This window comes from Ciconia boyciana, chromosome 27 (genome assembly GCF_034638445.1).
Source record: "Ciconia boyciana chromosome 27, ASM3463844v1, whole genome shotgun sequence".
NCBI lineage: Eukaryota > Metazoa > Chordata > Aves > Ciconiiformes > Ciconiidae > Ciconia > Ciconia boyciana.
This window is the reverse complement of record NC_132960.1, coordinates 892,184-916,473: the sequence shown is the minus strand read 5'-3', so window position 1 is coordinate 916,473 and position 24,290 is coordinate 892,184. Positions and strand designations below refer to the sequence as shown.

The window sequence follows — 24,290 nt, the reverse complement described above, 5'->3', positions numbered from 1 at the left end:
GCTGCTCTGTCCCCCCCACCGCCCCCGGAGCCGGGCAGAGCAGACACGGAGAAGAAGGCTTTCTGAGAGGAAGGCTTTATTTCTTTTTGGCTTTGTTCCTCTTCTCCTCCTTCAGCTTCTTCTTGGAGAGCTTGGGGCTGCTGGCCTTGCGGTAGAGGTGGTACCCGATGAGCCCCAGCAGCGCCGGCACCAGCCCCAGGCACAGCAGCGGCAGCACCTCGTTCACCATTTTCTGCCAGTAACTGGCCCGGGACAAAGCGACCAGCTCCACCTCGAACCGCAGCACCGCGTCACCTGGGGAGGGGGCCAGAGCCTGAGTGGGGACCGTGGGGGACCGGCGGGGACCCCACGGGGACCCCACAGGGACCCCGAGGGCTGCGCTCACCTGGGATGGTGGGAGGGGAGCCCCGCTTGCCGTAGGCCAGGTGAGGGGGGATGATGGCTCTCCGCTTCTCCCTGCCGCGGCGAGAGACCGTCGGTGCCGGTGCCCCGTGGGGCCGGACCCACGCCAAACCGTGGCGGGGACGCCGGGGGGAACGCTGCCCGCCCCCAGCCCCGCCGCCCCGCTTACCCCACACACATGTCCAGCAGACTCTGCTCCAGGCCTGCGAGGAGAGGGGGACAGAGTGGTGAGCGGGGCCGGCTGGGGACATCCCGCAGCCCGCTCGGCCCAGCCGGGTCCCGGTGAAGCCCCCCGGCCCCTCGCCCTGGCCCTTCGCTCACCGGGGATGACTTGGCGCTTGCCCAGCTCCACCTGGAGCGGGTCCCGGCTCAGCGAGGTGTCAATGATGCGGCCATCTTCAAGGCTGCCCTGCGGGGACACGGTCACGGGGACACGGTCACGGTCACCCCCGGGGACGCAGAGGCGGTTCTGCCCCGGAGCCGATCCCACGCGGGTCCCAGCATTGTCCTGCTGCCGCTCTGGTCCCGGTGCTGGTCCCAGTGTCCCTCCAGGGCCATCCCTGCGCTGATCCCAGTGCCAGTCCCAGTGCCACCCTGGGGATGTCCCCACCCTGCTCCCAGTGCCAGGGCCATCCTCGTGCTGGTCCCAGTGCCAGTCCTGGTGCCAACCCATGCCCATACTGGGGCCACCCCCATGCCAGTCCCAGTGCCACCCCCATGCCACTCCAAGTGCCACCCAGGGTCCATCTCGGGGCCACCCCCATGCCAGTCCAGGTGCCACCCCTATGCCAGCCCAGGTGCCACCCAGGGCCCATCCCGGGGCTGCCACCATGCCTGTCCCAGTGCCACACCTATGCCAGCCCGGGTGCCACCCAGGGCCCATCCCGGAGCTGTCACCATGCCTGTCCCAGTGCCACCCCTACGCCAGTCCAGGTGCCACCCAGGGCCCATCCCGGAGCTGTCACCATGCCAGTCCAGGTGCCACCCCTACGCCAGCCCGGGTGCCACCCAGGGCCCATCCCGGAGCTGTCACCATGCCAGTCCAGGTGCCACCCCTACGCCAGTCCAGGTGCCACCCAGGGCCCATCCCGGGGCTGCCACCATGCCTGTCCCAGTGCCACCCCTACGCCAGTCCAGGTGCCACCCAGGGCCCAGCCCGGGACTGCCACCATCCCTGTCCCAATGCCGTCCCCATGCCCACTCCCGCGCTGTCCCTACGCCCGTTCCAGTGCCACCCTGGTGCCATCCCCACGCCCACCCCGGTACCACCCCAGTGCCACCCCCATGCCCACCCCGGAGCCGCCCCGATGCCGGCCCAGGGCCCCCCCTGCCGGTGCCGGGGCCGCCCCCGCCCGCCCCGCCCGGCGGAGCGCAGTGCTGACGTGTTCCTCCCGCCGCCCGCCCCGCACCGTGTAGTGGATGTGCACCGTGTCCCCCGGCGCCGACAGCTCCGTGCAACCCTCGGGGGGCGCGACCTGCAACGGGGGGGGTCACGGGGAGGCCGGGCCGGGGCCCCCCCGCCTCGGGGTCCACGCACCCCCCCGTGCCCACGGGTCCCCCGAGCGCTCCGTGAGTCGGACTCCCCCTCCGGACCCTCCCGTCCTCCCGGTGCCCCGCGCTCCCCCTCCGTAGCCCGGTCCTCGTGGTGCTCCCCCCGCCCCTCCCGCCCCCCGCTGCCCCGCGGCTCCCCCGCCCGCCCAGGCCGGGCTCCCCGCTGCCCCCCACCCCCACCCCGCGCCCCCGGGGCAACAGCATCTCGCCGGTGCCCCCATCCCCGCCGGTTCCCTCCCCGGTCTCAGCTCCCGGTCCAAGGGGGCCGCCGGGGGTCCCCGCTCTTCCCCGCCCGCTCCCTCCCGGGGCTCACGAGCGTCTCCAGCCGCAGCCCCCGGGCGCCGGTTTCGGTTTCGCTCTCGGCGGCGCGGGCGGGCGGCGGCGGCGGCAGCAGCAGCGCCAGCAGCAGCAGCGCGGCGGGGGGCGGCATGGCCGGGCTGGCGGCGGCGGCGGCGGCGGCGGCACCGGGACCGCCCCCCCCCCCCCGGCCCGGCCCCCGGGCTCTCCCCGGGCCCCGCCCCCCCGGCCCCGCCCCCGCCGGCCCCGGGACGCTGCAGCGGGACCGGCAACGCGTCCTCGGGGCGACCGGAGCTGCCCCGAGCCCCGGCGGGGCCGGGAGGGGGGGGGTGTGTGTGTGTGTGTCCCTCGGTGCGTCCCCTCGGTGCCCGGGGACACGCGTCCGCCCGCGCCCCGGTGCCAGCCAGCCCGGGGCTGGCACCGAGCGTCCGTCCCTGCCCGGGGACTGTCCCGGCGCTCCCGGGCCGAGCCGGCCGCCCCTGCCCACCCCGGGCGGGAGGGCTCGTCCCAGGGCACCGGCTGGGTGCAGCACCCGCTGTCCCGGCGCTGTCGGGACTCGGTACCAGCAGGCAAAGCCTGGAGAAACTGGCACCCACCCGGGTCCAGGACCCCTTCTCGGCACCCACCCAGGCCCAGGACCCCTTCTCGCCACCCACCCGGGTCCAGCATCCTTCCCGAGCACCCACCCGGGTCCAGCATCCTTCCCGAGCACCCACTCGGGTCCGGCATCCTTCCCCGGCACCCAGTGCATGCAAAGCATCCCTTCTCCTGGCACCCCAGCACCCCTCCAGCCCCCCCGGCCGTGTGGGACAAGGGAAGCCGAGCCCCTCGCCAGCGAGGAGCCGCTGGGGCCCTGTGCGGAGCCGAACCTGCCCCAAAGCCCCCGTGTCCCCGTGCCTGGGGGGACACCGGCCCGCGGGGCAGGAGACGGAGCCCAGAGCCGGGGAACACGGGGAGCAGCCCCAGCTCAGGGGGGTCACGCTGGCACATGGCGGAGCAGCCCGGCTCCCTCGCCCCGTGCCGGTGGCGATGGCCCCGTTGACGGTGGTGGTGGCCCCCTTGGCGCTGGTGGCGGCGCAGGCCCCGGTGCAGCTCCCGGACGACGGCATCGGCACGCCGGCCCCACCGGCGCACCCACATACCAGCCCCGGTTGCCGAGAGGTGGGGAAGCCGGGCTGGCGGCTGGGGGCCGGGGCGTTAATGGGATTAGGGCCGCCAGGTCAGCGCCGCGCTGGCCCCCGCCAGACAAAGCCGCCGGCCCGGCTGGTGGGAACGCGCCGGTGCCGGCTCCGTGACTCCCAGCCCACCGGGGAACCCCGGTCACCCCCATTCCAGTCCCCCCGCACAGGAGGAATCCAGGCGTCGGGGCAGCCAGCACCACACCCCGGCTCGGTGTCACTGGCACGGGGGGCCAACAGCCCCCCAGCCACCAACCCAGAGGGGACGTGGGGCTGGGGACAGCAGCGCTGGCCCCAAACGGGACTGAGACGGTCCCCTGGGCTGTGGGGGGGTGACACCGGGGGGCTGAGCCCCACTCACGCCCGTCCCGGTGCTGGCACCGTCCCCACGCCCTGGCTGGGATTAGCGCTAATGGGATTTACCATTTTATCCAATATTCCCCTAAAGATGAGCCTGGGAAGGGGGGGCCCCCCTCGCCCCCCCGCCAGCCCCCCTCGCCCTGCTAAGCTCTTTCTAATTAAAACCAGCCCGGGGCTGTCCATCACCGTCCCCCTCCACGGGACCCCCGCGCCGGGGGGGCTGCGGAAGAAGAGCCGTGGGGCAGCGCTACATAAAACATGTTTAATATCCAAGGGGGGCTGGGGGTCACCCACCGTCTCAGGCGTGGGGGGGGGGGGGGGGGGCAGTACACACGTCCCCGAACGGGGCAGAGCCGCAGCGACACGTCACACCAAGCACAGACCGGGGGTATAAATACGGTGCTGAGGGGGGGTACAGTACAGGGCCGTCCGTCCGTCCGTCCGTGAGGGGCAGGGACATACAATCACTATGCTGGCATGGGGTTGGGGGTGCAGGCGGCCGGGGCGGGGGGGACGACACACAACACGGCCGGGGGACCGTGGGGGTCCCGGCAGCCCCGTGCCTCCCCCCGTCGGGGTCGTGCTGCGGGGAGGAGACCTGCCTCGAAGTGACATGGGGGGGCCGGGGACGTGTGGGACCCCTGGGGGGCACGTGGGGCCGGGAGGGGGTGCTGGGGGTGGGGGGGGGAGGGAGGTGTGTATGGTCCCAAATGCCCCCCGCGGCCCCACTGCCCCCCCATTTGGTCCAGAGGAAGGTGAGGGGTGGGGGAACATGCACGGGGATGGGGTGCCCCGGCATGGGTCCCCCGGGCAGGGCAGCGCCGAGGTGGCCCCCAGCCCCCCTCCCGCTCCCCGGGGCTCTGCCCCCGCCCCCCCGATACGTTATATATAGCTATATTTCCACGCACGCACACACGAGATCCGAGGGGAACCGAGGAGACCCCAAAAAAGGCGAAAAACCCCACAGCAACCGGTGCCAGAAGAAAGCAAAACCCAACCGGGGCAGGGAGGGGGCGGCCGGGGGGGGCCTGGCACGGCCCCGGGGGGGGGCCGGGGGCGTGGGGGGGGCCGGGGCTGGCGGCCGCCCGCTCACTTCTTGTTCTTGAGCTGGTTGGCGAGCCAGTCGAGGCCCTCGTAGAGCCCGTCCCCGCTGGTGGCACAGGTGGCCTGGATGTACCAGTTACGGTGGCGCAGGGAGTGCAGCCCCAGCTTGTCCGTGATCTCCGCTGCGTTCATGGCGTTGGGCAGGTCCTAGGGCAGAGACGGGGTCACGCGCCGGCCCCGATGCCACGGGGATGGGCACCACGCGGCTGCAGGGCGCTGACAGCAGCCGCGATGCCGCAGGGACGGGTGCTATCCCGCCGCGGGGGGTGGCACCAGCCCCGATGCCGCGGGGAGGAACGCGGGCCTGCCATGGGGATGTGAGACACCAGCCCCGATGCCACGGGGACGGGCACGGTCCAGCCAGAGGGAGTGTTAAACACCAGCCCTGATGCCACAGGGATGGGCGCAGCTCTACGACGGGGGCTGTTAAGATCCCAGCCCCAATACCACGGGGATGGGCACGGTCCAGCCAGAGGGACCGGTAAATACCAGCCCTAAGGCCGCAGGCATGGGGACAGTCCTGCCACGGGGGTTGCTAGATACCAGCCGCGACACCCCGGGGATGGGCATGCTCCTGCCACAGGCACCCACTCAGCAGCTCCGTCCCGGGGACGGTCCCGGTCCCGCCACGGGACCCCAGACCCACCTGCTTGTTGGCGAAGACGAGGAGGACGGCGTCCCGCAGCTCGTCCTCCGCCAGCATCCGCATGAGCTCCTCCCGCGCCTCATTCACCCGCTCCCGGTCGTTGCTGTCCACCACGAAGATCAGCCCTGGAAGGCAGCGAGCGGACGCTGCTGGGAGCGCAGGATCCGGCCGGCCTCGCCGCTGCCCCACTCCCCGGCGAGCCCCTTCCCCTCCCCGCATCCCCGGGGGCTGGGGGGGGAGGACCTACCCTGGGTGTTTTGGAAGTAATGCCGCCAGAGGGGCCGGATCTTGTCCTGCCCACCCACGTCCCACACGGTGAAGCTGATGTTCTTGTACTCCACCGTTTCCACGTTGAACCCTGCGGGGAGCGACAGCGGAGGGAAACTGAGGCACGCGGGGCCGCACACCCCCTCCCAAGGAGCCCTGATGGGGAGGGGTCCCCGTTCGGTGCCCGCCCCCCACCCTGCACACCTATGGTGGGGATGGTGGTGACGATCTCCCCCAGCTTCAGCTTGTAGAGGATGGTGGTCTTCCCGGCGGCGTCCAGCCCCACCATCAGGATCCGCATCTCCTTCTTCCCGATCAGGCTCTTCAGCAGGTTCCCGAAGATGTTGCCCATGGTGACGGCGGCGCTGGCTCCGTCCGCAGGCGAGGCCGGATCCTGCGGGGGCACGGGGCAGGCGCTGGGGTGGGGAGTGGCCCTGAGAACTGGGGGGGCTGTGGAGCTCCAGGGATCCCCCATGTTCTGGGAGGCCGCGGGGATCGGGGACCCCCAGGTCCTGGGGCGGGGGATGCAGGGCCCGGGGGATCCCGGGATGGGGTCACGCACTCCACGGAGGCTGCCCCTCTATGCAGCTCAATGTGGGGGGGCCCCGTGCTGGGGATGTGGGGGCCCCCCCTCGCGCTGCACCCCACAAGGGGACAGGCCAGGGCTCTGCACTGGGGGAAACTGAGGCACGGATCCCAGCCCTCCTCGGGGGGAGCACAGCCTCCAGCCCTGCCCCGACACCCCCCCCAGCCCGTGCACGGCCCCCCCGGCCCTGCAGCCTCCCCGGCGGGGGGGGCCCCCCGCGCCCCCCCCCCGCACCGCAGCGCTCTCCTCCCGGCCGTGGGCTGCCGACCGCCCCCGGGCCCCCTGCAGCCCCTCGGTGCGACGCCCCCGAATTCAACTGCCCTCCCCCGGACTGCAGCACACCCCCGCTCGCACTGCGCCCCTCCAACGCATCCCCCCCCCGGATTGCAGCGCACCCCAAACCGCCGCCACCCTCCCCCGCGCTGCACCGCCCCCGCCGCATCGCCCCCGCCCCCGCACGCCGCACCGCCCCACGGGCGCTCCTGCCCCCCGTACCCCGCGCCCTCCCGCTGCACCGCATCACCCCCTCCCCGGTGCGATGCCCCCCCCGCCTCCCCGGTGCTCCGCACCCCCAATGCACCGTGCACCCCCAAACGCGCTGCAGCTCCCCCCTCCACCCCGCCGGCGCGGTGCCCCCCCGGTGCAGCGCACCCCCGATGCACGGCACCCCGGACCGCCCCCCTCCGGTGCGGACCCCCGCACCTGGTGCCGGTGCCGGTGCCGGTGGCGCCCCCGCCCGCAGCTGACTCTGCACCGCTCCCGCCGCCGGAAGCGGAGGCCCGATCGCGCCGATCTCGCGAGAGCGCCCGGTGCCCCCCCCCTTCCCGCCCCCCGCCCCCCGCCCCGCACCGGGCCCGGGGCGCGCGCGGGAGGGGGGCGCCGAGCTCGCGAGAGCCGCGAGCCGTTTCCATGGCAGCGGCTGCAGCAGTGCGGGGGAGGGGGCGTGATGGGGAGGGGGGCGTGATGGGGCGGGGGGTCCCGGTGCCCCCCCCCCGCCCCCCGGCATGAGCACCGGGGGGCAGAGCCCCGTCCCGGGGGGGGGGGCAAGGAAAGGGGGTGCCCCGTGCTTCACGGGGGGACGGGCACCCCAGTAACCACACGGGGGGCAGAGGGGACCCCAATAACCGCACGGGGGTCCTAGGGATGCTCCCCCCCCACAGGGGCCCCGGTCCTGCCCCGGGCCAGGCTGGAGCCCCCCCGCCCCGGCCCGGTGCGGTACCGACGGTACCGAGGCCGGCCCGGTGCTCAGGGGCCGGGCAGGGGCTGGCAGCGGGCGCGGAGCATCCCCGTTCCCCCCGCCTCGTCCCTCGATCCGCCCAGCTGTCCCGCTGTCCGTCCGTCCGTCCGTCCCTGCTCGGTGCGGCGGGATGGGACGGGACGGGACGGGACGCGCGGTCCCCCCCGCCCCGGGCAGGTAAGGGCGGCCGCCCCGGAGGCACCGGCAGCGCCGGCCACCGACACCCCGGGGCCGGGGGGGACCCAAGCATCGCCCCCCCGGGGCCGCCGTCGGGCTGCGCCGGGGCAGCAGAGGGGATGCGGGGGAGCGGGGGGGGGCCCGGGGAGCGGGGACCCCCGCGGGGGTCCCGGGATGGAGCGGGGGGCGGGGGTGCCGTGTTTGGGCCCCGCCGCTGGTGGCACGGCCCCGGGCAGGGCCCTCCCGGCCGCGCCCCGGGGCCTCCCCGCGGCCGCTGACCTCAGCCCCGGGAGCCCCGACGGGGCGGCGGCCCGAGGGCGCGGACACGGCCTGGCCCGGCCGGGAACCGGGGCGGGAGCCGCCGTCCTGGAGCAGACCCCGGGGCGGCCCCGGGCCCCTCCCGGGCCGGGGGAGAGGGTTGGGGGGGGTCCCCGGTGCGACACCCGCCCCCCCCACCCCCGCCGCCGCCGGCCCGGGCTTTGTCCGTCCTTGAATTGAAATCGTGAGCGGCGGCCCCGGGCCGTGACGGGCGAGCGGGGCTAATCCGGCCCCGCATGACTGGTCCGGGGAAACGGCCGCGGGGGGATTACCCACCCCGGGCCCCGCCACAACGTGGGGGGGGGGCTCAGCTCAGCTCAGCTCAGCTCAGCCCCCCCCCCCCAGCCCGCCCGGCCCCGGGGGGTTCACACCCACCCCCCGGGCGGGGGACAGCAGGGACAGACCCTCGTCCCCACCGAGACACGTGCCAGCACCGGCCCTGCGTCACCGTGCCCTGTCCACGGGTCGCCCCCCCCGTCCGGCCCCCCACCCCCCCGCGCCGTTCCCTCCATCCCCCGTCCCTCCATCCCTCTCCCCCCGGTCCGACCCTCCGTGCAGCCCCGGGGCAGGGGGAGCCGTGCGGGGTCGTGTCGCACCCACGGGGGTTGCTCACGCCGTGGGCGCCCGCGGGCACGTTCGCGCGGGGCCCGGGGTACAGGCCCGGTGGTCGGTCCCCGTCCTCAGCCAGCCCGACCCGGCCCCGAGCGGAGAGGGGACGCGGCCGCCCCGTCGCGCCGCGGTACGGGCGGCAGCCGGGACGGGAGAGGGGTCCGGGGGCTCCGGACCGGCACCGGCGACCGGCGCAGCCCCGACGGTCCCGCGCCCCGGGGGGCTGCACGTCCCCCCCCGCCCCAAACCCGGGACGGGTCCCGGGACGGCGTCCCCGGGCTGTCCCGGGACTGTGGTCCCCTGTGCGCCCCGGGCTGTCCCGGGACTCTGCCCCCGCCGTGCGCCCGGGGCTGTCCCGGGAGATCCCGTCACTCCACTCCCCCGTGCGCCCGGGGCTGTCCCGGGAGATCCCGTCACTCCACTCCCCCGTGCGCCCCGGGCTGTCCCGGGAGATCCCGGGCTATCCCCGGCCCCCGCTCCCTCCGTGCTCCCGGAGCTGTCCCGGGCTATTCCGGGACCTGCTCCTCCTTGCGCCGGGAGCTGTCCCGGGCCGTTCCGGGCTCCCCCTCCTCCGGTGCCGCTGCCGGCAGAGCGTGTGCGCGGGGCGGCGGGGCCGGGCGGGGGGCGGCAGCCGGGTCGTTCCCCCCCCCCCCCCCCCGGCCGTGCTCTGGGCACGGGGCCGGGGCGCAGCCACCCGCCGGGCTAATCCGGGCCGTGACGGACAGGCCCGGCGCCGCCGCTCCGGCCGCCCCATAAGAGGTGCCGCGGCTCCGCCGCTCCCCATTGTTAGGGCGAGGACGCGGGGAGGCCCCGCTCGGCGGGACCGGCCCATGGGGACCCTCCGCGCCGCCCCTATAAGAGGGAAGGGGCTGGAAGATGCTCCCGGGTGCTGAGCGCTGCGCACCCGCCGCGCCGAGCCGAGTCCAGCCGCGCCGCCTCCCCGGGGAGCCGCCGGGTACCGCGCACGGACCGCCGAGCACCGGCACCGGGTACCGGGCACCGAGCACCGGCACCGGGTACCGCGCACGGACCGCCGAGCACCGGCACCGGGCGCCGCGCACGGATCGCCCGACGCCGCGCTCCCGGGAGCGGGCAGGGAGCGCCGGGCACCGCGCTCCCGACGCCGCGCCCCGGGCACCAGGGCACCGGCTGCAGCCCGGTGCTGGTGCCGGTGCCGGTGCCGGTGCCGGTGCCGGCCCCCCCGCCCGGCGCTCCCCGCGTCCCCCCGCGGCCGCCCTCATCGGAGCCGCCCGCCCTGCCCGCGCCCCGCGCGTCCGGAAACACGCGTGGATGTAGCGGCCGGGCCGGGGGCTCCGCGGCACCATAAATACCCCGGCGGCCGCTCGCCCGCGCACTCTGCCGGGGCCTCCCGGTGCCGGAGCCATGCGAGCCGCCGCGCTGGGGCTGGCGCTCCGGGCGCTCTGGGCTCTGGCCCTCTCCTCCCTCTCCAACACGCTGGCGGTGAACAACAGCGGGCGGTGGTGGTGAGTCCGCCGGCACCGGCACCGGCACCGGCACCGGCACCGGGGGGGGCGGGGGGGAGCAGCGGGGCTGGCACCGGCAGCGGCTGCCCCGTACCCGGGGATGGGGCACGCAGGTGCGAGCGGGGAGGGGGGGAGACGGGGCTGCGACCCCCGGGGTGGGAGCGTGGGGAGGAGGATGCTGCGGTAGCGGAGAGGAGCCGGGTCAGACACCCCCCCCACACCCCCCCCCCCCCCCCGGGGGGGTTGAGGTGGGGAGCGGGATACCGGGGACCCCTCCCCGGTGATCGCCGTCCCCGCCTGTGCCGCAGGGGCATCATCAACGTGGCCTCGTCCACCAACCTGCTGACCGACTCCAAGAACGTGCAGCTGGTGCTGGACCCCAGCCTGCAGCTGCTGAGCCGCAAGCAGCGCAAGCTGATCCGGCAGAACCCCGGCATCCTGCACAGCGTCAGCTCCGGCCTCCAGACCGCCATCAAGGAGTGCAAGTGGCAGTTCCGCAACCGCCGCTGGAACTGCCCCACCTCCCAGGGCCCCAACATCTTCGGCAAAATCGTCAACCGGGGTGAGGCCGCGGGGCGGTGGGAGGCGGCGCGGGGCTCCCCGGACCCCCCTCCGCGACACCCCCGAGCCGGGATGCTCGGCAAAGCAGCCCTGGTTCACCACGGGGCATCACCAGCCCCCAGCCCATCACCAGCCCCTCGTGGCCGTGGGTTGGGGGTGCCGGTGGGTGCCCCCTCCCCATCCCAGCAGCACCCTGAGGCCCCGCTCCCCTCCGCAGGCTGCCGGGAGACGGCGTTCATCTTTGCCATCACCAGCGCCGGCGTGACGCACTCGGTGGCACGGTCCTGCTCGGAGGGCTCCATCGAGTCCTGCACCTGCGACTACCGGCGCCGCGGCCCCGGGGGGCCCGACTGGCACTGGGGGGGCTGCAGCGACAACATTGACTTCGGGCGCCTCTTCGGGAGGGAGTTTGTGGACTCCAGCGAGAAGGGCCGCGACCTGCGCTTCCTCATGAACCTGCACAACAATGAGGCCGGGCGCATGGTGAGGGCACAGGGGGGCCACGGGCAGCGCCGGGGTGGGGGGGCGACAGGGATGGGCATGGCCACAGAGACCCCCAGCCTGTCCCCGTGCATGGGTTGGGAACCATTTGGGTGGGCTGAGCATGATGCGACGCCATGGGGAAGCGGGGTGCGGGAGCATGGTGGTCCCCGGGGGGGGTCCCAGGCTGCTCATGGCACCCCCCGCCCCCCCGCTTGCAGACGGTCTTCTCGGAGATGCGCCAGGAGTGCAAGTGCCACGGCATGTCGGGTTCCTGCACCGTCCGCACGTGCTGGATGCGGCTGCCCACCTTCCGTGCCGTGGGCGACGTCCTGAAGGACCGCTTCGACGGCGCCTCCCGCGTCATCTACGGCAACAAGGGCAGCAACCGGGCGTCGCGGGTGGAGCTGCATCACCTGGAGCCCGAGAACCCGGCCCACAAACCCCCCTCGCCCCACGACCTCGTCTACTTCGAGAAGTCACCCAATTTCTGCACCTACAGCGGGAAGACGGGGACGGCGGGCACGGCCGGGCGCTTCTGCAACAGCTCCTCGCCGGGGCTGGATGGGTGCGAGCTGCTGTGCTGCGGGCGCGGGTACCGCACGCGCACCCAGCGCGTCACCGAGCGCTGCAACTGCACCTTCCACTGGTGCTGCCACGTCAGCTGCCTGAACTGCACCAACACGCAGGTGCTGCACGAGTGCCTGTGAGCCCCCGGGGACCACCCTGCCCAGCCCCGGAGGGGGTCCGCGCCACCCCCCATGACGGGTGCCCGGCTGGATTGAAGGCGCCCATGGGCGGGCGTGTGGCTGCGTCCCGGGGACCCCCCGTCCCGTCCTGGGCAAAGCAGCCGCCCCGAGGCCAGCGGCCGGCCTGGGTGTGCTCGGTGCCACGCACCTTCCTGGCCGCCCCTCGGCCGCTCCGGCTCTGCGGGGTCCCCTTCTCACTGTAAATAAAATATTTATTGTGGACGGTTTGATGCCGCCCCCCGCGCTTCGCTGGCCTCAGGCCCTGTTTTTTATAATTAAAGATAATAATAATTAATAATAATTAATAATAATAATGCTTTGTTACAGGTTTCACTGATAGCCTTTAGAGAGGAATAAAGGATATATTTTTATCAGTCCTGTCCCATTTCGTTTCTGGGGGGCTGGGGGAGGGAGGGGATGAGCTGCGGGGGGGACACCCATGTCCCCCAAACCGTGGGGCTGGGCAGCCGGCCCTCGCTGCCCTCTGCTGCCCACGTCTATCCACTCCTTCCGTCTGTCCATCCGCTCCCCCATTCTGTGTCCGTCAGCCCCTCCGGCCGTCTGTCTGTCCATCCTTCCACTCCTTTCCTCTGCCCTCCCCTCCATCATCCCCTCCCCGCAGACCACCGCCTTCCTCCCCGCCGTGCCCGTCTCCAGCCCAGCCGCCCCTGCCGCCGCTCCCGGCCGGGGCATCCATCCCCATGGCCGGGGCGCCCATCACCATGGCACCTGGGCTGCGGCATCCCCGGCACTGGAATTTGCCGGGGCGGCGGGGCTGGTGCCGCCGGGGCCGGGCGTTGGGAGCGGCCACGGGAGGTACAAGACGGCAGACAGGGAATGAGCATCGTCCATCACCGCTCCCGGCCGGGGCTGACGGCTCCCCTCGGCTCCGGGGGAGGAGGGGGGCCGGGGAGGGCACCGAGGTTACTGGGGCCAGGGCCAGGGGGGCCGGGACCGGCCACTGGCCCCGCACACGGCCCCGCACCCGTGCATGGGGTCTGGCTGCAGCCGGAGGAAGGCCGTGGCAAAGGTGGGGTGCAGCTCCGCAGCCGGCAGGTGCCCCGCTGGCATGGGCATCCCCCTGGGATGGGATTTCCCCCGGGATAAGCATCCCACAGGGGCGGGCATAGCCCCAGGACGGGCATCCCTGGGACGGCATCCCTCTGGGACAGGTATCCCACTGGGACGGGTATCCCATCAGGGTGGGTGTCCCCGGGGACAGGCATCCCCCCAGGGTGGGCGTGGGACCCGCGTGCACCCCCTGCACCGTAACTCCACACCTCGGGGACAGGGCAGGGCGACGTGACGAGCTGCAACCCCCCGTCCCCATGTCCGGCGTGGGGCGAACCACGGGGCCACGGTGACATCCAGCCACAGGGAGCGGGCAGGGAGCCGTCCCCGCCGGGGGACCCCGGGTCCCGCCAGCACCCACCTGCGGTGGGGGTCCCCGCACCCTGGGCTGCCCCGTGGCCGGAGCCGGGAACCTCGCAGGGCCCCTGGGGATCCGCGGCATCAAAGGCTGCGGGATGACGCTGCCGCCGCCCGAAATATCCCCCGGAGCCGATAGTGGAAAAGTTGATGTTTAGACCCAGAGGAGGGGGGGGAAAAAACCCCGGGGGCCCCCGCTGTCCGTGCCAAGGTAAAAACACAGCCTGGCGTGGCAAAATAAAATAAAGTAATGCGAGAAAAAACGACTGGAAAGGAACACAGCCCGAAATAACCCTCCGAGCATCTCCCGCCTGCCGGGAGTTATCTGCCTGCTAAATTCTGCACACGCACAGGGCATGAAAATAGCCTGTTTTCCTGCGGTAGCGAGTCAGGAATATAGATAATGACATTCTTATAAGTCACCTCTGTTACTCAGCTTTTCCTGCGTGCCGGTGACTGCCGGGCACCTCGGGCAGCCGCGACCCCCGGGCGGGCAGGGGCACCCCGGGCGCGGGGCGGGCACCCAGCTGCAGGGTGCAGACCTCCCCGGCTTGTACAAATACGCCCGGGCGCTGGAAATAGCTGCTGTCGCAGCGCCGGGGCCGGCGTAGGGACAGGGACAGGGCGGTCCCGCCCCGCGCCAGCCCGTCACATCTGGGAAGCCGGGTAACAGCTGGATGGCGGCCGCAAGCGAGGCCTGCTGCGGGCTGGGCCTCCCCGGCAGGGCTGGGGTGGGAGGGGGGCTCTGCCCAGGGGTGCGGGACAGAGGGACAGGAGAGTGCACAGAAGTGCAGGACAGAGGGACAGTGTGATTCCCAGAGGCGCAGGACAGAGGGATGGGACAGTGCCCAGAGGCGCAGGACAGAGGGACAGAGCCATGCCCAGAGGCGCAGGACAGAGGGACGGGACAGTGCCCAAAGTTTCAGGACAGAAGGACAGGATGGCACACAGAAGTGCAGGACAGAGGGACAGGGTTGTTTGCAGAGGTGCAGGACAGAGGGACGGTGTCACTCCCAGAGGTACAGGACAGAGGGACGGGACAGCGCCCAGGGGCGCAGGACAGAGGGACAGAGCCATGCCCGGCCGCACGGACTGGCCGGTGGCACCAGCCCACCTGCAGGACCGTCCCCATCCCGTCCCCATCCCGTGCCCCGTTAGCCGTCAGCAGCGGCGCAGCCCCGTCCTGGCTCCCCTCGCCTCCGCTCGGCGTGGGCCCACGTCCCACCAGTGCCCGGCTTGTCCGGCTGTCCCCCCCCAGCCGCCGCATTCCTCCGGCGCGGGGCCAGCGCGCCCAGCAACCGTGGCAGGGCTGGCCTCTAATCCCCGGGCATGCCAGCCCCGGGGGGACCGTCGCCGTCACCCACTCCCCGATAGGTGACCAATGCCCGAGACGAACAATTAGGGACAAAGCCGGAGCCGCCGGGGGCTAACGCCGGCCTTCACGGGTGCCTTGTGCGGCATTCGGCGAGTTTAATGAATTGTCCATCACTCCTTTCAGCTCCGCTCGCCCGGGCTGGATTAATCTGAGAAGCCGCAGTGGGGAAGGAGCCGCTAAGCCTGTATTTATTACTCTGCCATTGTAACTAATTGAGGTAATTATCTGTGACTCCAACCCCGCGCAACAATGCCGCATTCACCGCACCCCCTTCCCGCCGGCTTCTCCGTGCGGCCTGGGAGAACCGGCACCATGGCCGGCACCGCGTGGCCACCGTGCCCAGGGACGCAGCTGGGACCGGGTGGCCGCTGTGCTGCGGGGACGCGGTTGGCACGATGGGTGGTGGGACGCGGCTGTCCAGGGACGCGGCATGGCTGGCACTGCGTGGCCGTGGTGTGGCCGGCACCGCATGCGTGCAAGAGCCACCGCTCCACGGGGACACGGCCAGCGTTGCGGGCACACGTGGGTCGCGGCACAGCTGGTGCCAGCTGCACACGTGGGTCACGGCTCTCTGGGGACACCGCTGGGACTGGCACACGCGTGACCACGGCTCTCTGGGGACACGGTTGGCGCTGGCACACGCGTGACCACGGCTCGCCAGGGACACCGCCAGCACCGGTGACACACGCGGGTCACGGCTCTCTGGGGACACCGGCACCCGTGTGGCCGTGTCCATCCCCGGTCCTGGCTGGGACCCGCAGGGGCAGCGCGATGCACAGGGCAGGTCCCCCCCGCGTCCCCCCCGCGCCCGGGGCGGGACCCCCCGTGCCCCCCCGGTGCCCCCCGGTGCCCCCGCTCCGGTCGGTCACCGGCTGCCCGGCGACATCTGGCGGCCGCGGGCGGCACCGCGCCCCGGTCCGGGGGCACCGGTACCGGACGGGACCCCCCCCGGTCCCACGCGTGGGCACCCCCGCCGCTGTGCCCCCCCCCACCCCCCCCCGCCCCGCGGGGACCCCGGGCCGGCCCCGGGCTGCGGCGGGTTTTGGGGGGCGGCGGGAGGCGGGGGGGGCCCGGGGGGGCGGCGCTGGCGCCAGCGCGGCCCGAATTAGAAGGTGATTTTCTCGGCGGGGAGCGGGAGGGGTTTGGGCAGGAGCTGAGCCCACGGAAAGGGCCGCGCCGCCTTCCCCCGCGTCTGGGACACCCCGGGCCACGCCGGGCAGCGTGCCCGGCCGTGCCGAGCCGTGCCAGGCCGTGCCAAGCTACGCCGAGCCGATACAGGCTGTGCCGAGCCGTGCCGAGCCGTTCTGGGCTATTCCAGGCTTTGCTGGGCTGTGCCGAGCCCCAGGCTGCGTTGTGCCGCGCCGAACCGTGCCTGGCTGTGCCGAACGGCACCAGGCTGTGCCAAGCCGTGCTGAGCCGCGCCGGGCCGTGCCAGGTTGCACCAAGGTGCATCGAGCCGTGCCGTGCTGAGCCGTGCCGGGTCACACCAAGACACACCAGGCAGCACTGAGCTGTGCCAAGCAGTGCCGGGCTGCGCCGAGCTGTGCCAAACCGCACTGAGCTGTGCCGTGCCAGGCTGTGCCAGGCCATGCTGCGCCACGCCAGGCAACGCGGTCCTGCCGTGCCGTGCCATTGCCACGCCAGGCGATGCCGAGCCGTGCCAGGCCCCAGGGCGGCCAGGGCAGGGCCACGGCCACGCCGCTGTAGGCTGAGGTCGCCGATGCGGCTCGGGCCGGGCCCGGGACCCCGGTGCCACGCTGGGCACTCGAGGTGACGTGCCAGGACGGGGGACGCGTGGGGTGACGTGGCCCCGGGGCTGCCCCGCGAGCGGCACCCCCCGGGGCGCGGGAGGACCTGGACGCCTGGGTCCCCCGCTGCGCCGGCTGCCCCGCGCCGTGACCTCCCGGCCGGTGTCACCGGGATAATGACAGGGTCGCGCAGGGGGGTGGGGGAGGAGCCGGTTTTAAATAACGTGCAAATTGGACACGTTATTTGTGCGGTTTCCTCTGGCCGCGGGGATCCTCCCCCCCCCCCGCAGCGTGACTAAGAGGTGGCGGCCGTCGGGGGGGACGGTCGCCCCAAGTGACTCACCCGGGGTCCCCCCCCGGCCGTGACGTGGGGCTGGTGGCCACGGGCCAGCCCTGCCACGGTCACCTACTCATTACGGGGGACCCGGTGGAGGGGGGGGGGGGGGCGGCGTGTCCCACCCACGCCGTGACGCGCTGCGGTGCCCGCCGGGACGCCCGGAGCCTCCGACTGACCCCAGGGGCAGGGGGTGTCCGGACGCCCGGGTCCTCGCTGGGGTGTGGGGGACAGAGCCAGGGCGCAGGGGAGGGTGGGGGGGCCGGGACCCCCCTCACCACGCACACACAAGGGGCGGAGGCAGCGCACCGGGATCCCGCAGCCTTTATTGGGGTCAGCCCGTGGGAACCACAGCCCCGAGCCCCGCCCCCGAGAGGGCCACACCCTACCAAGCCCCGCCCCACGTGGACCACACCCCACCAAGCCCCACCCCGAGGACACCACACCCCACCAAGCCCCACTCCTCAGGCTCGGGGGGGGCTGGCAGCCCCCGGGGGGGCCCCGGTGCTCTCCAGGCTGCTGCTGCTGCTGCTGTAGGCGCAGGCGTCGTGGCAGTGCCGCCACCGGGACCCCCCCGCGCCCCCCTCCGCCTCCGAGTCGGAGTCGGGCGCCGTGTGCCGCCGGATGCGGGACACGGCCTCGCGCAGCGCCTGGGCGTACAGCGCCGGCCGCCGCGGGGGAGGCCGGCCCCGGGGACCCCCGCAGCCACCCGGGCTCTGCCAGGGACTGCGGGGGCTGCCGGGGGGCTCCCGGGGGGGCGAGGGTGCCGCTGGCGGGGTGGCAGCCCCAGGGGCCGCAGGGGGGCCGCCCGGCGGGGCGGTGGGCCCCGGGGACCCCCCGGCATAGCGGACCTGCTGCCGCTGCGGGGGGGGGACGTACTGGGCCCGGACCACCACGCGGGTGGCGTCGATGAGGACGTGCCCCCCCGTCCCCCGCCGCCCCCTGCTGCGCCCCAGCACCCGCTCCCGGCCGGCCACCGCCCGGGGCAGCGTCTGGCTGTGCCGGGGGGTGCCGGGCCCCCCCGGGGATGGCTGCGGCCCGCAGGGCCGCCGGTGCCCGGCCTCGGTGGCCGCCCGGGGCAGCGTGTGGCTCCAGCCCCCCGGCACAGCCCTGCGGCCCCAGGGTGCCGGCGGGGGACTACGGGGTCCCCGGGGGGGCCGGAGCTGCAGGGTGCGGTGGGGAGCGTCGTAGGCGGGGGGCGAGATGTAGGGGGGTGGCCCCCCACGGCGAGCGTGGGCTGCCTGCACCCGCTGCATGTGGGCCTCGTAGCTGGGGGGCCCCGACTTGCCCCCCGGCAGCGGGGGACGGGGCGCGCAGGGCGGGTGCCGGCCCCGGGGTCCGCTGCGCCCCGTCCCCTCGGGCTGTCCCGGGGGCAGGGGGCGGGGGGTGCCCGGGGCCGGGTCTCGCACCCCGGGGGGGTCGGGGTGGCGAAGTCCTGCAGGCGGCAGGGGGGAGCGGGGGGCGCCGCGGGCCAAGGGGGGGCCAGCTCTGCCACGAAGCGCTTCTCCAGGTACCTGCAAGACAGAGACGGGGGCGTGAGGGGTGCGAGGGGTGCGAGGAGCTGCCCAGGCGGGGGCCGGGGTGCGGGACGGACCCCCCCCACCCCGCCCGTCCCCACTCACGCGTACTCCCCGGCGATGCGGCGGTAGGTCCAGGGGGGCGCGGGCCGGCACCCCGCGGCCATGCCAGCAGCCGGGCTGCAACACGTCACCGTGTCGATCTCCACCAGCAGCAGCTTGGTCCGCTCGCAGATCCGCAGGCGCCCCGCGCCCCGCTCCGGACCACCCAGCATGGCCCTGGGGGGCCGGGGGGGGGGGGGCCCGCCGCGGGGGGCCGGGGGGGCCCCGCAGCCACGCGCTTGCCGGAGCCTCGGCAGAGCCACGCACCCGCCCGCACGCACGCAGCCACCGCCGCACGTGCGCCCCCGGGGACCCCCACGCCCTGCCCGGTGCCACCGCCAGGCCGGTGGCCGTGGGGCACGGTGCCCCCCAGGGCAGCCCCGGCGGCCGGGAGCCCGGCACGCCGTGGGGACCCCGCCGGCCGTCCCGGGGGTGCCCCCCCCCCCGCCCCCCCGGGATCCCTTCCCCCCCCTGCGACAAAGCGAGGCGATGCCGGGTTTGGCACCGAGCGCTGCAGCCCACGCGGGCTCCGAGCGGAGCTTAGCAACCCTCCGGCGGCGGCATGGCAACGGCACCGGCACCAGCCCCCGGTACGGCACCGGGCCCCCCCCCCCGGATCCCCCCAGCCCCACGGGCACCCGTCCCGGCTCTCACCTCACACCACTGCACTGGAGCCTGTGCCGGACCCCAGCGCTGGCGGGAGCTGGTGGTGGCGGGGGCCACGTCTCGGCCTCCCCCGCGGCCGGGAATGTGCCACGCTCAGCACCGCTGGGCCTCGCGCCTCCCCCGAGCAGCACCGGCAGCGAACCCAGGCGTCCGGGCTGCCGGCAACCCCCGCCAGCACCCCACGGGGACCCCAGCATCCCGGTGCTGCCCCCCGGCCTCCCCCAGCCCCTGCCCCAACACCCCCCCGCTCACCGCGGTCACCACCGGGAGGGTCCCCGCGTCCCACCGGGTCCCCGTCCCTGTCCCGTCCCCAATCCCGGCCTTTTAGAAAAGCCACAGGCGGAACAAACAGGGATTTAGGGTCTGGGCGAGCTCAGCAGATTCCCCCTGTGCCGCAGGGGGGGGCCGAACCCCCTCTCTGGGCACCCCCTCCCTCAGCACCGGCGGCCGGTGCCCCCCGAGCACCTCGCGGCGAGGCCGGGTTCGTGCCAGGTCTGTGTTTATTCGCGGTTTCTCTCCACACACAAAGCGGTGGCGGGTGCAGACGGGGCCCGGCGGGGAGCGCGGCCGGGCGGGGGGGGCCCGGGGGGGCGCAGGGGGGCAACCCCGGGCCAGACGGAGCCGAATAACGGCGATTAAAACCGAACTCGGCGAAACCCCGCGTGGGGGGCACGGGGTGAGGGGAACGAGGGTCCGCACGGGGAACGGCCCCGGCCTGGAGGTGGCTGAACCTGGCCCTGCACCCCGGGGGGGTCGAAGGCGGCCCCCAGCACCCCACCACCCGGCCAACGCGGCCTCGGGGCGCAGGGTGCTGCGTCGGGGGAGCCGCGGGCTCTCCCCGCCTTGGGAAGGGTGGGGCGGCGTGGGGCTGCCCCACGGCCGGAGGTTATTGCTGGATGCTGCTGGTGAGTGGGGTCCCCGCCCTGGGCGTCCCCGCCGGCGCGGGGGGGGGGGCACGGCGTGGCAGGAGAGGGAGGGTGGGGGCTGAATCCCCCCCCCCCAGCACCTCACGGGCCCTGCGGGAGGACCAGGGCTTGCAGGATGTCCGAGAGGGAGACGATCCCCTTGACCACGTCGCTCTCGTCCACCACCACCAGCCGGTGAACCTGGGGGGGGACGGGACAAGGAGGGGCTGAGGGTGGCACGGGGACCCCAAATCCTCCCCTGTCCGTCACCGGTGCCCCGGGGGCCGGGTTACCTCGGCCTCTACCAGGCGGTTGATGATGGTTTCCAGCGTCTCGTGCTTGTAACACTTGAGGACGCCCTCGAAGTGGTGGGAGCGGTGCTGCAGCGCCCGCGTCACCGTCACGTCCAGGTTGTTGTAGGTCTTCTCGGCCGCCAGGTTCTGGGGCACGGAGAGGCATTGGGGACGCAGCTGGGCCCCACGGGACCCCTGCGGTCCCCCCCCCAGCTCAGGCTCTGCCCCCTCCCCATCTCCGCAGCCCCCCCAGCACTTACAATAACATCAAATTTGGAGTAGATATCCACCACCCGCCCTGGGGAGGGAAGGAAAGGGCTGTGAGAGGCGCCCGGGGTGCCGGGTTTCCGTACGGCCGGTCCCTGGCACGCCGGAGGGGCCGCGGACCCTGCGCCGGTGGGTTTGGGGACAGCCAGCACACGCTGTGCCCCGCGCCGGGCCCCGTCCTTACCCGAATCGTCGACGACCGGCAGGGCGGACACGCGGTGCTGCACGAAGATGCCCAGCGCCACGTAGATGGGGGTGCTGGTCCGCACCACGGCGATGTTGCTGTAGGTGCCGATCTGCAGCTCCTCCAGCGTCTTGGACATGAACTCGGGCTTTGGGACCTCTGCTATCTGCAGGGGACGGGGAGGGGGACAGCGCTGACGCTGGCTCGGCCTGCTGCGCCCCAGGCCCTGCGGCGCTGCCGGCTCCGGCCGCCCCTGGCTCGTAGGGGGCCTGGGCCGCGGTCCTAGGAGTGAAAGCAGAGAGCGCTGGGTGCGGTGCGGGGTCTGGGGGACCCCCGGGGCAGAGGCGGCGCAGGCAGGGGCGGCGGAGACGGGCTGAGGGGTCCGTGCAGCGTCCCGGGGGACCCCCACAACCGCAATACACCGCGAGGCACCAAAGCTGCACCCCACCGCAGCACTCCGGAGCCGGCGGTACCTGGCACAGCCTGGGCCGAGCTCGTCTCGGGGCGGCCCCCGCCGCCGCTGCGGGGCAGGGACGGGACTTACAAAGAGTTTGAGGAACTTGAGGATGCGTTTGTGGGTGAGGATGTAGAGCGTGTTCCCCGAGTCGGGGTCGATGACGGGCAAGCGGTGGATCTTGTTCTGGATCAGGGAGGAGACGGCGTCGAAGAGGCTGCAGGGCAGAAGGGAGAGGGGGAATTGGGGCGCGCCCGGACCCCGGCCTCGCACCCGAGGGCACCGCCGCCAGCCGTGCCCCCCTCCCCGCAGCACGGGCGTACCTGGCGTTGGGGGAGATGCAGACCAGCGGCTTGAACGAGTCTTGTAGGTAGAGCTCTGCGGGGAGAGGACAGGCTGAGGGGACCGGCAGCGCCGCGGGGTGCAGAGCCGGGGGGCTGCGGGCGCCCCAGGCAGGTCTGGGGAGGGCGGGAGGCAGGCGGCAGCGATCCCTCTCACCTCTCCACGTCTCTATTTTGTGCTCCTCCAGCTCGTAGATCTGCACCTGCGCGCACGGAGAGAAACCAGGATCAGCCACGGCCGCGCATGGGGCGGGCAGAGGCCAGACCCCGGGTCCCCGCGGGGACGAGCTCTGCGCAGATGCCCCGGTCCTTACCATGGGCGACTTGTAGTAGCGGTGCAGGATGTTGATGAAGTCGGTGATGGTCAGCATGCCTGAGGGGATGGGCAGGGTGAGCGGGGTCCCGCCAGCCCCCACCCACCAAGACCCCCCCCATCCCGCTCGCTCACCCACGAAGCTTTGCTTCTTGCTGTCCCACAGCGGGGCGGCCCGCACGCCGTTGGTGACCAGCGCGAAGAAAGCCTTCTTCACCTGCAGCGGGGACACGGGGGACGTCACGGGAGGGATGGGGGACCCCCCGGCAGCCCACACCTCACCACCTCGGTTTGCGAGACCTTTATACAGTGGGTGAGCAGCCCTGAGACCGTCCCCCAGCCCCCAACCTGCCTCCTGGTCCCAGTTAAGCCCCCAGGCTCCAGCCTGGCCCCCGTCCTGCGGCCCCAGCCCCCAACCGGCCCCCCGGCGCCGGCCCACCTGCAGGGACGTGTCAAAGACGACCAGTTTGGAGCTGGTGGGGATCAGGTCGTAGCAGCGGTGGGACTTCATGAAGGTGGTGTAGGCGCCGCGGTGGGGCTCCCCTGGGGACGGGCAGCGTGAGGCGCCTGCCAGCGGCGAGGAGACGCCCCAAATCCCGGGACACCCCAGAACCTGGGACACCCACCTCAGGGCTCCGGGCCCCCCCACCCTGGGGCCTCAGAACACCCCAAACCCCAGGACGCCCCAAATCCCGGGACACCCCAGAACCAGAGACACCCACCTCAGGGCTCTGGGACCCCCCACCCTGGGGCCTCAGAACACCCCAAACCCTGGGACACCCCAAGCTCCGGGACCCCCCGCCCCAGGACACCCCATCCCGGGGCCCCGGCACACCCCCGACCCTGGGACCACTCGCCCCGGGACACCCCAAACCCCGGGACAGGGACTCCCAAGGCCGTCGCAGACACCGGGACACCCGAACCTACGTGGCACCTCCCGGGCCCGGGACCCCCCGCACCCGGGACCCCCCCCAGACACTCCCGGTATCACCTTCCAGCCCCGGGGGGCTCAGCTCCGCCGGGCTCTCTGCGGCCGGGCCGGGGCCGGGGCCGGGATCCTGCGGACAGACACGGGTCGGGTCGGGCCGGGCCGCGGCCCCCGCTCCCGTGTACCCCCCGGCCCCGTTCCCTCCCGGTCCTGGTTCCCCCCCAGCCCCGGCACCCCCAGGTCCACCCTCCCGGCCCCCGGCCCCCAGCCCCCGGCCCCACTGTCACCCCCCCCCGCCACCTCCATGGCCCCCGGTCCGTCCCGCCGCTGCCGCCGCCACCCCACTTCCGCCCCGCTCCTGGCACCCACTTCCGCCAGCACCTCCCACGTGACCGGAAGCGCGCGGCCCACGTGACTCATAACCGCAGGGTGACCTTTCCCCCTCCCGCCGGGTCACGGTGGCCGGGGGGGGACACACACGGGGTCCCCACGGGGCCGCGGGGGGGGGGAGGATACGACACACGGGGGACACCTCGGGGTCCCCTGGGGGAGGACCACAACCCCGGGGCGCGGGGGACACACATGGGGCGGGGGCCAACCCTGAGGGGCACCCAGGAGAGATGGGGGGGACGGGGACGAGACACGGGGGACCCCCCCGAGCCCCGGTGACGGCGCCGGCAGGGCCGCCCGCCGCCCGCCGCCCCAGGCAGGGAGGCAGAGCCGCCCGGCTTCTCACGCGCTTTATTTTAAAATAACATCCAGTGGTTCCGGTATTGGTAAAAACGGGATTTCTACACGCCCCGGCTATGTACAGCTCTGAAAGTTAAATTTCTCGTATATTTTCTGTTAAAACTTTCTCATCCCCCGCCCCCACTCTCGTTTTTTTTGTCTTTTGTTTGTTTTTTTCTTCCTCCTCATCTTTTCTTTTTTTTTTTTTTTTTTTAAACATTTTTAACCTTAAACCTTTTTGCAGCTTTTGACGAGTTGCGGAAGCAGCTTTAAAGATCGCCCCGGCCCTGCCCGGTCCCCCCCTGCACCGTCCTCGCCACACCGGGGGGGGGGGGGGGACACACGGGGGACACCGACCCCCTTCAGCCCCCCCCACCCCCACCCCCCCCAGCCCTGAGGGGGCCCGACCCCCCCCGGGGGCAGGAGGGGCCCCCCCATGCCGTGCGTTTGTGCGTTAAGAGATCCTGGCTTCCCCCCGAGCATCCTCGTGGGGTCCCCCCGGGGTGGGGTGGCCCTGGGGGGTGGGGGAGGTTCGGGGAGGGTGGGGGGCCAGGGCTGGGTGGGGGGTGGGGGCCCGGCCTGTAATGCCCACTCGCTGCTTCGCTCTCCGAGACCCCCCCGCCTGGCAGGAGGCTCCAGCCCCCCTCCCCTTCCATCGCCTCGGAGATTGAGTTTAAAAATGCCGCGGCCCCCCGTGCCC

General features: G+C 73.5%; 5 protein-coding genes across 9 annotated transcripts; 1 reads left to right on the top strand and 4 right to left on the bottom strand.

Moving 5' to 3' along the window:
* Positions 1-59: 59 nt before the first annotated feature.
* Positions 60-2,419, bottom strand: FKBP11 (FKBP prolyl isomerase 11). Its single transcript, XM_072847245.1, has 6 exons — positions 2,267-2,419; positions 1,812-1,877; positions 724-811; positions 572-605; positions 386-456; positions 60-294 (listed from the first exon to the last, which is right to left on the bottom strand). Exons 1-6 carry the CDS (start codon positions 2,381-2,383, stop codon positions 77-79), a joined length of 594 nt encoding a protein of 197 aa, XP_072703346.1. The 5' UTR covers positions 2,384-2,419; the 3' UTR covers positions 60-76.
* WNT1 (Wnt family member 1) lies at positions 1,874-12,327 on the top strand. Of its 2 annotated transcripts, XM_072847244.1 has the most exons (5): positions 1,874-1,971; positions 9,523-10,216; positions 10,525-10,778; positions 10,995-11,260; positions 11,479-12,327. In XM_072847244.1, the coding sequence occupies exons 2-5, from the start codon at positions 10,116-10,118 to the stop codon at positions 11,965-11,967; spliced, it is 1,110 nt and encodes a 369-aa protein (XP_072703345.1). In that variant the 5' UTR covers positions 1,874-1,971; positions 9,523-10,115; the 3' UTR covers positions 11,968-12,327. The 2 variants fall into 2 exon arrangements, with proteins under 2 accessions (XP_072703345.1, XP_072703344.1); XM_072847243.1 differs by lacking the exon at positions 1,874-1,971 and having other exon boundaries at positions 9,133-10,216.
* On the bottom strand, positions 4,133-7,188 carry ARF3 (ARF GTPase 3). The gene is made up of 5 exons (XM_072847246.1): positions 7,094-7,188; positions 6,010-6,199; positions 5,786-5,896; positions 5,539-5,663; positions 4,133-5,039 (listed from the first exon to the last, which is right to left on the bottom strand). The coding sequence occupies exons 2-5, from the start codon at positions 6,155-6,157 to the stop codon at positions 4,878-4,880; spliced, it is 546 nt and encodes a 181-aa protein (XP_072703347.1). The 5' UTR covers positions 6,158-6,199; positions 7,094-7,188; the 3' UTR covers positions 4,133-4,877.
* A 5,028-nt stretch (positions 12,328-17,355) lies between the features above and the next one.
* On the bottom strand, positions 17,356-18,723 carry DDN (dendrin). The gene is made up of 2 exons (XM_072847078.1): positions 18,514-18,723; positions 17,356-18,405 (listed from the first exon to the last, which is right to left on the bottom strand). The coding sequence occupies exon 2, from the start codon at positions 18,145-18,147 to the stop codon at positions 17,356-17,358; it is 792 nt and encodes a 263-aa protein (XP_072703179.1). The 5' UTR covers positions 18,148-18,405; positions 18,514-18,723.
* A 762-nt stretch (positions 18,724-19,485) lies between these two features.
* Positions 19,486-23,243, bottom strand: PRKAG1 (protein kinase AMP-activated non-catalytic subunit gamma 1). 4 transcript variants are annotated; one of them, XM_072847369.1, is made up of 12 exons: positions 23,162-23,240; positions 22,925-22,991; positions 22,373-22,476; positions 22,069-22,150; positions 21,935-21,993; positions 21,778-21,823; positions 21,603-21,657; positions 21,370-21,496; positions 20,826-20,991; positions 20,635-20,672; positions 20,375-20,521; positions 20,052-20,282 (listed from the first exon to the last, which is right to left on the bottom strand). In XM_072847369.1, the coding sequence occupies exons 1-12, from the start codon at positions 23,165-23,167 to the stop codon at positions 20,184-20,186; spliced, it is 996 nt and encodes a 331-aa protein (XP_072703470.1). In that variant the 5' UTR covers positions 23,168-23,240; the 3' UTR covers positions 20,052-20,183. The 4 variants fall into 4 exon arrangements, with proteins under 4 accessions (XP_072703468.1, XP_072703467.1, XP_072703470.1 ...); XM_072847367.1 differs by lacking the exon at positions 20,635-20,672 and having other exon boundaries at positions 19,486-20,282; positions 23,162-23,242; XM_072847368.1 differs by having other exon boundaries at positions 21,935-22,150; positions 23,162-23,242.
* Between the last annotated feature and the right edge of the window lie 1,047 nt (positions 23,244-24,290).